Source organism: Larus michahellis, chromosome 4, assembly GCF_964199755.1.
Source record: "Larus michahellis chromosome 4, bLarMic1.1, whole genome shotgun sequence".
NCBI lineage: Eukaryota > Metazoa > Chordata > Aves > Charadriiformes > Laridae > Larus > Larus michahellis.
Genome location: NC_133899.1, coordinates 19,782,192 through 19,798,041, shown reverse-complemented (window position 1 = coordinate 19,798,041; position 15,850 = coordinate 19,782,192). Strand labels below are relative to the sequence as shown.

Here is a 15,850-nt window from a genome sequence, read left to right as displayed (position 1 = left end):
CCTACATCATCCTAATGTGTACTGCAGGTTTCATTCTCAGAAAAGCAGAAGTAACAATAAAGTAACCGATTCCCAATTCTTATTTTTCTGTAGTTGTCTGCCTGTAAGTATTTTCCTCTTCAAAGAAATCCTGGAGGAAACTTGCATTAAAACACTGTTGATTTTTCTGTCCTTTCTTTTAATTGTTGTGATTACAAAATGCTTTCATGCCCATAAACTGGAGGACTCTGACTAAGTTCCCACAGAATGCAATTACTCACACCTATTCCATTTTGCTACTGTGCTAGTAACTTTATCTTATTAATCATTATTACTATCCACCCAAGCCTTAGAAGCTACTATAATTTGTAACATGTCACAAAAACTGTAAGAAATACTTAGTGGTAACATGAAGTCCCATTTGCAGTATGTAGTGGCAATAAAACAAAAGCTGGTTTTATGTCCTGAATCAGAGGGATAGGTAAAGGGGGAAATCTGTGAAACTACAGGAATGATTCATCAGTAAGGTTTCTAATATGTTCAGTGTGCTTTAGGCATTTTTTAGATTCAGCAGTGAGTTCTGTGCTTTAATTTTTTTTTAATAGTACTGAATATGCATGTTTAAAATTTGTTTCTTTAAGTATGCTATGGTTTAAAAAAAAAACAAAACAACAAAACAAACGCTGTAATTTCCTGAGATTCATATAAATACTGAGCATCAACAGGACTGACAATTTTTTTTATCTAATAATATAAATTACAGATGAACTGGAAAAAGGAGGATGCAAGTGATCTAGCAATTATACCATGATGCTGCCTCAGAGCACCAAGAGGGTTGTTTACATATAATGAACCCTTATCCTGTCTGCTGGAAGTGCAGCCACAGTACAATTACTCTCATACAGCGTATATATCAGCCCAGAGGGATTTGAGAGGAACCCACCAATTCATTTTCTTCTAGTCACAAAGCAGTCACCAATGGAAGAGCTGGATTCAGACGATGAAAGGGTAGGAAACATATTATCAGTATCCTAAGCATTGAATTTATTTGAAAAATACATCTCATAGCAAACGCTTCCCCAAACCTTGTGTGAACTATTCAACAAGAGCACAAAGACAGGTGATGAGTACTGGCCTTGCCAGCCAGCCAAGATCATAAGATGTAGCTTTTTAACCTCCAATTATCTCTCTGGAATATAGGAGACTGCTTTTAAGGCTACACTGTGCAGGAAGTGCTAAGTATGTTCATAAAGGTGTGGCTTAGCTCCCTAGCAATTCCATGGTAACAGGGGCGTAGTAAACTAGCCTTAAGTAAAACAAACAGGCTTTGTGGAAATCAAAAGTTGAGAATGCAAGCTGTTCACGTCTCTCTGATTAAAGCAGCTAATCTTTGATTGAAGGTGGTGGGCTCCACCTTGTTCCCCTACACCAAACAGGTTCACAAGGGTTGGATAGATTAAGTCTTGTGCTTTCAATACCAATGCAAAGGAATGGATTTTTTAAAGTCATTTTTGTAAGGTATGTTGTGAGAAAAAGAGATTAAATTTACACATCATTGTATCACAAACGCGTTAAATATGAGGAAAAGCCCTGTATCATTTATTAAAAATCTCATCACCCTGTACAGAATGGCTCATCTTACATTGAGATGCACAGAGCAGAACCCATAATACTGAAAAAAATCTCCACCCTTTGTTAATGAGTCCTTTTGACTTGCCTTCCCCAAGGGAAATAAATGCGTTCTAACCAGAAGTTGACCAGCACAAGTTCAACTCTTACACAAGGCAAAGCAGATTGCTGGTACTTTCATCTGGCTAGCAAGAATTTAATTTATAGACAGTGTTGCCTTCTCCAGGAAGCTACACAAAAGCACGCTTTTGATACACCCTCAGACAGGGATTCCTGCATAGATAGAAAGTAATCCAGAGATCTAAAGAGACAAGATATGATCTTCACAGTCTTACAACTTATATCTATACAAAATAGGTGTAAAATGCTACCCAACCTGACCCATCTGTAACAGTGATAGCCAGCCTGGCTGCCTTTAGTGACAGCTTTAGGTGTTCAGTAGTAACTGGCCATAGAAAAGCTTGACGTGCCCCGAAGCCATGGATTTGTGATACTAAAAGGCAGAGGTACCCCTCTTGTTTTCCCTTCCCGTGAATCACTAGGTTGTTTTGCCAGAATAACTGTTTGTGGGAACAACCTCTGAATCAAATGAGGGAATGGATCCATCTTAAGGACTATTCTACCAAAATGAGGTGGTGTGGTGTTTAGTTTGGTTTTAACTGAATCAGATCCAGCTTTCTGAAACTGGATCAGTATTTGAAAGCTGATTCATAGCGTAGCCCCACAAACAGGAGTGCTGAAGAACCAGAGGGCACAATGAGCCGAGGGTGGGATGAGAATGAATAGCTGAGGTTGGATGAATAAAGTATGCCTGAAATTAATATTTGTATCAAACGGATTTCATTATGAAACACACATCCTAAGAGTGCAGTTTGTCATATGTGGCAGGCCCAACCAACTTGGAACTATTCCCATTTCTTCAGTGGGAATTTTTTGTTTATAGTGCATACTGGAATTTAATCTCTTGGAAATATAATGGAGTAGATTGGACTCCTCTCCCTCCCTGCTCACACAAAGCAAAGCACTGGAGAATGGGAATGAGCGGTTGAAAGGTGGTAAGTTAAGGTTGTGTCCTAGAGATCTACTTCACCCAAAGCGTTATCAGTACGTTCACTCTACTCACTGGGTAGCCACTCCCAGGATGTGCCAGGCAACTTTCTCTTGGGTACGCCCCAGGGCTCTTCTTTTCCTCACTGCCATATATTTCAGTGTAGAAAAGGCAAAATCTTAATGTATGTTGCCTGTGTCACACTATGATTGAAATAATTACTTAGAAAACCATGGAATGACTGAATGCAAGGTGACATTTCCTGTCAAACAAGGGTGTGCCACATTAGCAGAGGGTTGTGGAAAGGAGGTGTGGTAGTACTGGCACTTACAAAATAGCTCTGTCATGGTACGTTATCACAACTCCAACTTATTGTGAAGGGAAAGGGCAGAATTCATTGCACCTGGTTGCCATGTGCTTAGTTATTATCTGTGTTTATAGAGCAATTCTGAGGCTATTAACTGATAAAATGCACTGAATTGCATCATATGGCATCCTAAAATTAAAATTTCTGCAGTATGCCAAAGGGAAGAATCCAGGTAGAGCGGTTGTCTTTTTTTTTTTTTATGCTATTTTTGGTTTTTACTTGAATATGTATACGGACTGTGCAATATGTTTCTTTGAGAATGTTTCTTCTCAGGAATTCGTATCACTCTCTACTATCAGCCAGATGAATCAGTAAGGATGTAAGGACACTACTTTTTTCTTACTCCTACTGTGTATTCCACAGCATATAAACTCCATCATCAGGCCAAAGGATATCTGCTCAACCATGCTCAGAGGTTAAAGTGAAGAGAGGATTTGTGAATGGAAACAAGGAAATTTATTTAAGTGAGAATCTGATGACACTACTGACATAACTGACAGAAAAAATGAGGTTCCTTTGCAAAAACTGTAGTTGTCTTACCAAGTTGCAAATGGTAAAGCAGAAAATACACTCATCTAATCTTCCTAGAAATTGGCATATTAGTTCTGCCAGAGTCTGGTGGTAATGAGTCAGACAAGACTTTTTAAAGACCATGTACTTTCAAGGCAAAGACAGTAAAACCAAAAATGCAAAAGTTGTATCACAGGCCTGATTCTTTGGCGAAATTGTTCCATCCTTGTATTTGGCTAGAACAGGACATAGAGCACATTTGAAATCCCCCTGTCAGATCCTAAGTATGTAATAATTGGTGGTAGAAGTGAAGCAAAATAAACATAATCAAGATGAAAAAGAAGATACCATTGAATGATATGTCTCCTATCATGTCTATTTTGGATGCATGTAATTGCATTCATCAGTTTATTATACAAAATACTTTCATGAAATGTTTTTAAGGCCAAAGTACTTCAACAGGTGGTTAAGTTTCGCTTAAGTTTTGCGTTTGTATTTTACTTCTATTTATACTGTGGTGAGAAAAAGATATATATTAGCATATCTGTATGTGGAATAGGTTTAATTAAATTATAATGAAGAAACAGGTTAAATATCAGTGCAGCTAAATCAAATGGGAATTAAATATTATAGGAACACACCCTCATATTTTATCAGGGTTTTTTAAGTCATCTGAGAGCTTGTGATACAATCTGAATAAAAAGCCAAAGCTGAGTAATTTCTGCCAAGATACTCTCATGAGGCCAGTATCAGGCAATTGTCAGAAAAGCTTGAGAAAATGTAACTTGCATAAATTCATCATTAATTGTGTAATTCGTACTGTTATTTTTCACTGAGCAATGTGGACTTCTAGTATACAGTCTTTTGCATTGACTTGATGATCGATTCTTTCATCACTGCTATGCTGCAGAATTGATTATCAGCTCTCAGTAAGTGAGAGTAGTGTATAGCATGTAGATCTCTTAATGTCGATAATTACCTTTACATTTCTTATGATGTCGAATTGTTTTTTGTGCTTGCATGCAAGGTGACTGGAATTGGATATCCAAAGTTCCGTATGACTTTGGCTGTCTCACTTTGAAACATCAGTGATTTTGTGTTTCAATGAACTTCTGAGAACTTTCTAGATCTAGAGCAGCTCTGTGGAAAAAGACCTGGGAGTCCCAGTGAACAACAGGGTGACCATGAGCCAGCAATGGGCTCTTGTGGCCAAAAAGGCCAGTGGTCTCCTGGGGTGCATCAAGAAGAGTGTGGCCAGCAGGTCGAGGGAGGTCATCCTCCCCCTCTGCTCTGCCCTGGTGAGGCTGCATCTAGGGTACTGTGTCCAGTTCTGGGCTCCTCGGTTCAAGAAGGACAGGGAACTGCTGGAGAGGGGACAGCAAAGGGCTACCAAGATGATGAGGGGACTGGAACACCTCTCTGATGAAGAATGGCTGAGGGATTTGGGTCTCTTCAGTCTGGAAAAAAGATGACTGAGGGGGGACCTTACCAGTGCTTATGAACACTTAAAAGGTGGGTGTCAGGAGGATGGGGCCAGGCTCTTCTCAGTGGTGCCCAGGGACAGGACAAGGGGTAACAGGCACAAACTTGAGCATGGGAAGTTCCACCTAAACATGAGGAGGAACTTCTTGACTTTGAGGGTGACAGAGCCCTGGCACAGGCTGCCCAGAGAGGTGGTGGAGTCTCCGTCTCTGGAGACATTCCAAACCCTCCTGGACGCGTTCCTGTGCCACCTGCTGTGGGTGACCCTGCTCTGGCAGGGGGTTGGACTGGATGATCTCCAGAGGTCCCTTCCAACACCTACCATTCTGTGATTCTGTGGGTAGTAGTAAAAATGTTTTAATCTAAGGCTGAACATCAATTAGCTTAAAAACCTGACACAGAAATAATATTTTCCGTTTTCATATTACACCTGAGACTGGCAAAAAAGTGACCAATTGCATTGAAAATGTATTTAGGCAGATTCTAGAGGCAATAAACCTCCACACAAAGTGAATTTTCAGTCACAGGTAGGGTAGATGGAAAGGTTCAGGAAGTACTTGCATATTCATCTCATTAGGTAACAGAAATCGTATCACATGCCTTGTCTAATTTGCCACAGCTTAAAGATCCTGTCTCAACTAGTTGCAGTGAATTATTTAAAAATTTAGCAGTGAGATCAGATTGGCCACTAGGAAGAGGTTTCTCATCGGCAATGCAGTGCAGCATTGGAACGGGTCATCCGTGGAGGTTTGGAATCTCTGCCCTGGGAGGTTTCCAAGATGCAGCTAGACAAGGCATCGGCTGTTTAGTCTAGTGTTGGCAGGAGTCCAGCCACGGGCACAGTGTTGGACAAGAGGACTTCCAGAGGTCCCCACCAGCTAACATTTCAATGATTCTAATTCCAGAAAATTTTGGTAAATTATTTGAAGGAAAGCGTTATTTCCAATGAGAGAAAAAATTAAATTCACTGCGTATTTGTTGTAAACTCTTCACTTTAATTTAAGTCTATAATAATATTAATGAAAGACACTACTATGCATGCATGTTTGATCTGTCCATAAATTTGATAGAAAAGTACATGTTTAGATCTTTAAAAGCCTGATACCTGTAGTTGGGAGACACCATACACCTATACTGAAGTGGGAGATGAGCACGTATAAAACCTTTGTAGGATTAAGACACTAGATTAATTGTCATCCCATAAAGGACAGAAGCTATGTAAAATAATAGGGAAATTAATTTCATTTTTATTTATCTAGCCTAATCACCAATTTTATGTTTTAATGTACCTTTGAGTCAATGGAAATTAAATTGTAACTAACTGATACAGGATTCTAAGTGAATGCTTTCAGCATGGCTTGATGGGACTACTATCTGCAGGGTAACGATCCATCGGAAACCACCTTTCTGAAGCACTTCTGCACATTGCCGAGCTTTTGTGAATATCCCAATGGAAATTATTTCGAGGCTTATTATGTTGCATTGTAATCATGACAGACCTACCCGGCAGACCAAAAAATTTGATCTCTCTAAACATCTGGACAGCAATCAAAGAACACTGCTAAGCAGTTGTTCCCATGCCCTTTCCCACTCATTTGCTGTTAAAGAATGAATGCCAGAAAATTCTTTACAAATGGGTTTATGTTCCAGGAGTTACAGTGAGCTCCTCCTTCAGAAAATATTGCTACAGTTGCTTATAATCCCATCCAGGAGCCAAGGACTGAACAGGTATGAAAACTAAACGTCTTTTCGCATTTACATATAGATCACTTACAGATCTTTTACTTCCTGTGCCAGTGCAGTTTGGAGATGCTGAGGCACAGAGAATTTACTACTATCCCTATTGTGCAGATAAACACTGAGGCTCCATACTTATTTAATTTAGCAGCTCAGTTTCTCAGAACCACAGAACAATTTGGGCTAGTAGAGACCTCGGGAGGTCATTGGTCAGCCTCCCTGCCCCACCAGCACGGCCAATTTTGAAGTTAGACCCAACATCAAACTTAGCTCACGTTTCTCAGGGTATTTTAAACCATTTTACAAGATTAAACGTCATCATCATTGTCTTCCATTTAACTGGTGAGTAAAGTATTCATAAGGAAGACAAATAATTTTTCAGTATGGTACAAGTTTAGAAGCGAAGATGGACTTTTAGCTTCCCTGGCAGGTAATTGAAGTATCGCTGTCGGTCTGAATGTGGCCAGGATATTACTCCAGATCTCATGTCTCCAAGTTTCATACTCCTTTGTTAGGCTACAACAAACAAACTTCAGTGATCAGGACATTTCAGTCTGCGGAGTTTTTAACAGTAATGTAATAAAGGTAAAAGGGGGTGGTGGTGTTTTCTTTTTTTTTCTTTTTTTGTCTTGATTCGTGAAACTGGATAACGTGTATAGTAAGAATGAAATTGTCCCTACAGATCTGTCCATTGCCAAGTGCAACGCATTTAATGAGCTTCTTCAGCATTCTCATGTAATCTAACTGTAAAACCGTTCTGTTTTCCCTTTTGTTTGATTAAAATAGAAACAAACAAAATAATGACAATACTGAACTTGCGTAACAGTGAGTGTCCATCTTTAAAACTTCTATTCTCCACCCAGTTACATTTATGAGACATTATCCTTGTATGGAGCCTACAAACAAGAACAAACCTCTATAAATACGCCTGCCAGGATTAAAGCTAAAGGTGAGCAGTAACTCTTTATTTCAGCAAGATCTTAGTTACAAATTAACTTTGCTAATGGTCAGTGTACAAGGGCTTGTCCCACATGTTGTTTCAGGAAGCGGATCCTGTTGCTGCTCAGTAGAAACGTGCAATGTCATTCCTTTAATTTTTTTAGATCAGTAGCATTTCAGAAATTGGTATAATTCAGAGTTGCATGCAGAGAGATGGAGGGTTGTGGATAGAAGGTAAATGGGAAAACAATTGCATAGTCTGATACTTGAAAATGTCTGAAATCCTAATCCTAAAAGACAGTTACAAAAGACATTGGCGTTCTCTGTGACAATTCACTGAAGCTTGTGAGCAAAAACATATCATGTGTATGATCTTCTATAGAAATCTGCTAATTATAATCCCATTTTGTATGAAGTAGTTTCATAATAGGCCTCTGAAGTGGCACCCTCGTGAAGGCAGCTAAATTGTAACAGACTGGTAGCTCCAGGTAGAATCTGTGTTTGCATTTACGTGCACAGACACTGCCTCCCCCCCGTTACCCCCATGATGTATGTGTATTTGTGAGGGCAGGAATAGGTTGGCATAGGAGGAACAGTTCTCATGCTTGAAGTCAATGTATTTTTTATGGTTCTTATTATGAATTTAAGGGATAAAATCATCCCATACACAATGAACAGGCTGTTATGCTGCTTCGTTACCACTATATTCAAAGGATATAACTAACCAAAAGGAATATGAATGGGGTTTTATTCTGCAAAGGACTTCTAGACAGGTATTGACAGAGGAAGATATAGCTGTTGTGTAAATTCAGCAATGACAGAAAACATACTGCTAAAAACATTTTCTGTATATATATATATGTTACAGTTAAAGTTTTCATGTCTGAGCGTTTGGGAATTTGCCCTTTCTGCAACAATGATCTGTCTTCAGAACTGCTTTTCAGGCGGCTGCACATGTGAGCAGCAGAGACAGCAGCTGAGAGGCATTTAGCATCTCTCTGGTAATGTTCAGTGAGATACACCTGTGCACCGCAAAGCTCTCTGCATGGCTTCTTCCAGGTAAATACTTGCAATATATCAATTCTAAGATAATTCACATGAGACAGCATTCTTGAACTGTAGTTTACTTTCATTGAAATGAATGGAAATAGTCTTGGTGGTGGTGCTAGCATGTGAATCGGTTATAGACCTGAAGGAGGTCTATAGTAACTGCTATAATTAACCAATTACAAAATTAGCATATTAAAAGAAGAAGAGAAAATGTGATGTTAATATTTAAACCCATCAGATATTCATAGTTAAATGACCAGCTCTGCATTTTCCTGTGATAGACATCAGTAGCTAAATAGCAGCACCATTTTTCATTCAGTGAAAACTGTATTTCAACACAAAACTAATATTGAAGTACAAACTGAAGATTTAATTAAGCAAAAGAAAAAATATTACTAGACTAACTTGCAGCATTTGGCCTTTAAAAATCATGAGTAACTCGTCAGTGGTGGCGATAGGAAAAATAATAACATGGTCTAAACAGTTTAGAGGCTTTTTGATTTTCATTTCTGCTTTAAAATAAATTTGAATTTGACAATGTCTCCAAAAATTGTCTCAGCCCCTGATGTTACAAATGTTACTGTTGCTTCCATCAAGGCAAAATGCTTAGAGGAGTATTTTTATAGTAGCTAAACTAGGTGGTGTTTTCCCATTGTAGAATCTCACCTGTGAAAAGAAAAGAGGTAGAGAGAAAAACTGCCAATCTTGGACTGCAGTTAATGCCCAGGAGGTAGTTCTTTATGGAGCAGTTACAGGGTAGAAAGTACAGGGCTTCATATTTCTATTTTGCAAAACATCATAGATACACCCTTTCTCAAAACCAAACCATTTTACTAGGACCCATATGCAGAATAGGGCCTAAAATGCAAGGTAGTTTCTGCTTGTAATATCACTTAAAATCCTGAGTAATACTACACTTTCATTATACGTTAATGTTGGCAGCTCAATACATACACAGCAACGTTCACAAAAGACAATTAATTAGAAGCAGGTGAAGACTTTTGTGCATCACGAAGATAAGTCATAGATTGTGTTTTAGCAACTGTACATGTATATTCTTCAGATTTCCAAAAAAAAAAAAGGGGGTGGGGGCCGTCTCTGAGTGGAGAGAGCCCCAGATAAACTCCCAAGTCCCCGCTTAGGCCGGGCGAGGGGCGGCAGGCGGCCGCGCGTCTCCACGGGCGCGCAGCCGGAGCGCTCATTGCCCGCGCCCAGCGCCGAGCGGGATCCCGCAAAACTGAAAGCAGGTAGAGGCACTTCCTGCAGGCAGAATTAGAGACAGAGAGAGAAAGGGAGTTTTCCTCTGATCTCCCTCAAAAACCAATCAGGCCAGATCAGCCAGGCGTTGATTCTCCCTCCGTCCCTCCTACACCTTTTCCAAGGGCCCAATGGCCTTGTCCCTCTGGGAGATTGACTAGAGTCACATGAGTAGCACCGGGGGCAGGTAACTCAGGAGAGGGGAAGGGGAAGGAAAAGGAAAAAAAAAAAAAAAAAAAGAGAGAGAGAAAAAAAAAAAAAGCCCAAGCCCAGGCTGGGCTTCTGCCATGATGTCAGAGGGAAAGAAACCCACAGCGTGCTAATTTCACCTCCCAATCAGCCCCGGGAAGAAGATCACCGGGAACAGGTAGAGATGCGAGCTTTCTCCATTTTTTTTTTGTCTCAAACACCCTTCCCTCCTAAATAGCTCTTTTTCTCCTCTTGATATTGTGACTCCTTGTTCGCTCCTTTCCCCTTTGATCACTTGGAGGTAGGGGGTGAGCCTTGTGGGAATTTTTTGTTCTTTTTTTTGTTTGTTTGTGTGTCTGTCTTTTTTTCTTTTTTTTTCTCTCTTTTTTTTTGACCTCTGCTTTTGATTGTAGTTGTTTCCCCCTGTGGTCATGACGGCTTCGCACAGTGACTCTTTGGTGGTGTTGTTTGGGGCAACAGCTGGTGCATATGGGGCTAAACTGGGTTCGGATGAGAGGGAACTAATTCTCTTGGTGTGGCAAGTTGTGGATCTACCCAGCAAGAAGGTATGGCTTCGACACCCGGTCCGAGGGCGCGTTCCCCGGGCGCAGGGCGAGCAGGCTCGCCCGGCCGCTCGCCGCCTCCCCGGAGCCGTTTGTTCATTTCACAAATGCACCGTGGGGAGGGGAGGGAGCGGGCCCCCGTGCCCGGGGGTCATTCACTCATCGGGGTCCTCACTCGAGAAGCTCCTTTTTCTGCCGTTTTAAGGGAAGAAGGAACTTTTTAAAGAAAGTTTGGTCGCTTCCACCCCCGTGCCCGTTAAAACATCTGTAGCTTCAAATTCGAAGATGTCCATGGACTTTGGGAGCTTTAAAACAAAACGCTGCCCTCAGAAGGCTCCAAATGTGCGTGCTTTCGTGGAAGCTCTCAGGGTAACCGTTGGACCCTTTGTGGTCTGCTGCGGGAGCCTTTTTTTTTTTCTTTTTAAGCCAATATTTGGATAACCTTTAAGAGAATATTGACTTCCTTTAATTTTTAGGCTAATCTGAAAATAGGCCCTATTTTTATTTTTTTCAAAAGCCCTATCCTAAACAAGAGCCCCCTAGAGATGGAGGGCTTTGATAAAACAAACATGACTATCAATTTCATGAATAGACTCAGGAAGCTGACTTAACATTATGTGATCTTCCCTTTGCAATTAACAACTCCCCCAAAAATCGGTGCTAACTGCCCAAGGCGTCCCATGAAACCCGGCTCCCATTCACCGAAGCAGAGAGCGTGGCTCTCCTGGGCGGGAGGGCAAGAAACCGAGGCAAAAGGTTTCGATTTGTGAAATCGACAAATGCTTTTTCTCATTGCAATTGTTATCGGGACCGTGATGCTGCACCTTTCTGATTTTTCTGCAGTCTGAACGTATTGTTAGAAAGAGCCAGTTCCATTGTTTCTCACTTTTGTCCGTCATTTCTTAAATGTTTTTAGGTAGGGACACTACACAAATCCCTGGTGAAAGCAGAGAATTTGGACTTAAGTGACCAGTGTCGTGAAGTGAGTGGCTTAACACCAGAGGGATTGGGCAAAGCTGAGCCACTGGACCGGGTTCTTCAACAGGTGAGGTGCTGCTCATGGGATCAGGGGCTATTCAGGGTGAAGCCTGTGGACGAGATTCAATTGGTTTGATAAAATGAATAGACTTTAATTTTGCCTTTTACTTTGAACTCACTAGCAAGTTTTTGTGCTTATTTTAAAGCTAACCCAAAAGAGACCTGAACCACTTGAAATGGGAACCATATAATTCTGAAACAGTTATGTGCAATACCAGAATATTTGAGCTGATGCCCTAGTCCTTGGAAGGTCTGGCTTTCAGATTATTTTAATGGGTCTACTTTTATTCCAGATTTCTCTTACTCAAACCTTAAAAAAAGTAGGATGATAAGAGCACTACTCAATTTAGCAGTGCTAATCAAACTTGCAAAATTTACATGGTATGTTTTAATCTACAGGTCCACCACAACAATATGTATTTAAAACCTTTTTCTCACTGGTTATTCTTGGAAGTTAGTTGAACTCTTCAAAACTATGTGTTCATAAAGCATCAGTTGTGCTTGTTGCGTATTGCTCTTTTGCAGATAAGCTTAATTAGTTTAGTGGATTATAAAGTGATTATGTTTTTTTCTATGATTTCTGTATTTTGCTCTTTGGCTCACTTAATATCACATTGAGAGAGTAAATCTATAAATTTGTATGATCTTTGTAGTTCAAGAGGTCCTAAGTTACCTAAAAAAATTTAATGCAAATAGTGTATACATATGCAGTTCCTGAAAGTTTGCTTTCTTTCACTATCTTTTCTATATACAAAATGTGCTTGAATGGAAAAATACAATAGTGCATTTTTGTGTAACATATAAAACTGGCTTTCCACACCTTGTCTGAATCATTCGTAGGTGTGTTTCAGCAAGAAACTTGCTTAGGCAGTAAAACAGGTTCATGTTGCTGTAACTTCTGGTGACACAGATAACTTGGCAGACTGGCTCCTAACCCTCTTTGATACCAAATGGTTAACACTTCACTCTGGAGTGAGTATCTTTGAAAACAGAAACGTGTAACTTTTATGTGTCTTAAAATCTGTTAATATTAGCTGCAGATGGCATTTATTCTACTAGCACTAGTTTTGCTAGAGTCCAAGACCAAAAGGTGATTTAAATTTTTTTTTTTTTTTTTTAGCTTCAAAATAACCCCTGAGAAAATGTGCAGCTGCAGGTTTGATCTTGTCCCAGATCTTGCACTAAAGACATCTGGAACAGTTTAGCCCAGTACACTCTGTTTACCTTTATAACAGACACACTTTAATTATACTCAATACTTTATGAGAGATTGTATCTTATTGCCGTAAATTGCACTGTAGGTGGGTCTGCTTTAGCAAATAAAAGGAAGTACTACCTTTGTGTGTAGGTGGGTAGAGACTCTTGAAAAACAACAATTTCTTTTCCCTTTTTGTTTGGCATATCTGTGCAACTAAATAATGATTTTGCTGTTAATTGTTGGATGTCAGTTGTGATGTGGCCAGTTCCAGGTCTTTTGGAACACATTTTACCTAAGCTTGTCTCCCTTCCCCTCCCCTCCATGTGTCCTGACTCCATGGGAGTTAGGAGAGAATTAATTCATCCTCCCACTTGCAATGGTGGCAAAAAGCAAAATTCCATATTCTTTAATAGTAGATCCTTTTCTGCATTTTTGACTATAAGTCCATTAAATATTTTAACTGTATCATGTATTTAAAGGATGAATCAGGTATTTGTCAACACATACAGAATTATTTTTTTTCCCTCATTTAAGTGTTTTGATTAGCAAAAGCACAGGTGGGTGAAGTGGTTATTTGAAAAGGAGGAGGAAAAGGAAGCAGACTTGTACCTTGATTTGAGATAGTGTTATAGAGTATGTGAAATTAGCTTTCCACACCCTGCTTGGATTGTGGTAGAAAATTTGATGATGTAGCTGAGATCTTCATGTGCTTCTCTGATTCTAGCCATGGGGGTTCTAAGTTAAAGATCGAATACTAAGTTGAAAGTGTTGTGGATTTCTTAATCCCTCCCATACAGAAAACCTGGCTGAATCAGCATGACTTGCCTTAAGACATATTCCTTTCCTTGTGCAAGGCAATATTTGCATGTCTCCCTGACAAAGAATAAGTCTAAGAGCAGCTAATAATTTTGGAGAGCTGTCTGCAGTATTTAGCTGTAATTACCATCTTACTTTGAACGATATACATAAAAAAGGAGAGATTCTCATGAGAGCTGGGTCTGCTTTTGGACCTGTTGAAAGCATCCAAATTTCATCTATGGACTGACATTTAAGTATTAAAAAATTGTTTGAAAGAGTGTTGTAGGCTTGCTGATCTTTCATGGCATTGTACATTGAATTCAATACATCAATGATAGATTCGATTCGTATTCTTAAATATAGAAGGGGAAAGCTGGGCCTTCTCTCCCCCCCCTCCTAAACTATGCACAAATTGAAAATACTCATGGGTTGGCACTTCATCAGGTGATAGCAAATGAGCAGTTCTCTAAAGCATGTTTGGGTGCCTATTGATCATCCAGCTGAGCTGCAGGTGCAATTTATTTTCTCACGTATCAACAAATTCAGCAAGAGATCGTTAGCTGAGCATTGGGAAACAAATGGGTCGGGGGAGAGGCAGAAGAACCAGTGAATTCCTCTAACCTGATAAACCGGTTACAACTTTTTTTTTTTTTTTTTAAGAGAAACTTGTTCTGCAGCCTCTTCTTCAGAAGTGCTAGCAGAAAGTTTTCTTGGCTTGCTTGCCAGCTGTCACACCTTCATTTTCGATAAATGATTTTTTTTGAATATTTTTCTTAATATGTCTCTGAACCTTCAGACTGCAGAAAAAAGCCTGAAAATGCAGGGTGATTTTTTGGTTTTTTTGGTCTCGTCGTTGGTCTTCCAACTTCAGATTATCTGATGACTGTATCACCTCAATAAAACTCCTAACAGAGTCTGTATTTTGGAATATTTACTGGGTCTGAGTTCTGAAGTTTTGGAGCAGGTGTTTGGCAAACCTTTGGCAAGTATTACTGAGCAGGTTGTTCTTTCCACAACAACTACTCAGGATGTAGTTTCACAAGATTTGGCTTCAGCAGTGAAGCCAGCTTCTTTCTTGCCCCTGCACCATCCTTTGCCATCTTTTTGTTGTGTCAGTGAAACTCCTTGTGAAGCTGTGCTGTAAACAGGATCACTGAAATGAGCAGGTAGGGTGGGAACGTCTAAGCTGCTTTGCTGTCCAAGCTCACGTCCCATGAAACTACACCCTTTGGTTGTATTTTCATGATCCAACATGTTTGATGGCGATACCAGCCTAAGGTGTTTCTGCCCCCGCATCATGTTCTCAAGCTGCAGTTGTATGAAAACTTTTTAGTGGCACCTTTCTGCTATGTGGACCTCCCTCTCCTGCATTCTGCCAGTACGAAAGTGTTTGGGGCTGCATATTAAACTGGAGCAGGGCGCTGTTTTGAGTTAAAAGCAGTTTTGGTTTGGAGCAGTTCTGTCTGATGTATGGTGTGGCAGATGATGCAGTTTTTCTGAGGGCAGTCATAGCACCAAGGTATGAACAAGCAGTGTGGGTGAAAGGAGAGAAAGGTTTTAAGACAGGTTGGCCACGAAGCAGTTTGTATTGTGAAACTGTGGCCTTGGTTGGGTATCAGCAGGGAGTGATGAGGGTTTCCTGGCAGACACAAGCTGGCCTTCAGGTTGTCCTACCACTTACCTATCAGGTAAGTGATAAAATCCTGCTCTTAGCAGGAGGGCTGAGTATCCTGTGTGCATGTAGCCTTATGCAGGGCTCTTACTATATATTAGCATCTAGTAGCTCCCTATTTCCATTTAAACTTAGAAGAGCATTGGTTAAATTATGTTTGATACCCAATATTGGAATATATTGGAATTTGTCTAAAGCTGCATATTCTTTTCTTTGCAAGCATAACAATGTGGTAGTCTCGGCTAGCTGGGCTATCTTCTTCTCTTAAAAGTCAAAGTGCCAGTATTGATTAGAAGTGAATAATGAGGCCCAGTGGTTTGAGAATGAGCCTGAGTAGACTTTTCATGATAGCAGATGCTGCTGCTTCTCCTGGTGAAGTTAAACAGTAATATTA

General features: G+C 40.1%; 1 protein-coding gene across 4 annotated transcripts in view; it reads left to right on the top strand.

Annotated features, from left to right (window-relative positions):
* Positions 1–4,536: 4,536 nt before the first annotated feature.
* Positions 4,537–15,850, top strand: part of ESRP2 (epithelial splicing regulatory protein 2) — a 52,033-nt gene continuing 40,719 nt past the window's right edge. Inside the window, exons 1-5 of one of the 4 annotated variants that reach the window (XM_074583186.1) lie at positions 4,537–6,743; positions 7,616–7,701; positions 8,623–8,750; positions 10,601–10,753; positions 11,667–11,795. In XM_074583186.1, the coding sequence (XP_074439287.1) occupies positions 10,619–10,753; positions 11,667–11,795 (264 nt within the window). In that variant the 5' untranslated portion in view covers positions 4,537–6,743; positions 7,616–7,701; positions 8,623–8,750; positions 10,601–10,618. Of the gene's footprint in view, positions 6,744–7,615; positions 7,702–8,559; positions 8,751–9,639; positions 10,754–11,666; positions 11,796–15,850 lie in introns of those variants that run through there. The other 3 variants (XM_074583184.1, XM_074583185.1, XM_074583187.1) reach the window with 3 other exon arrangements.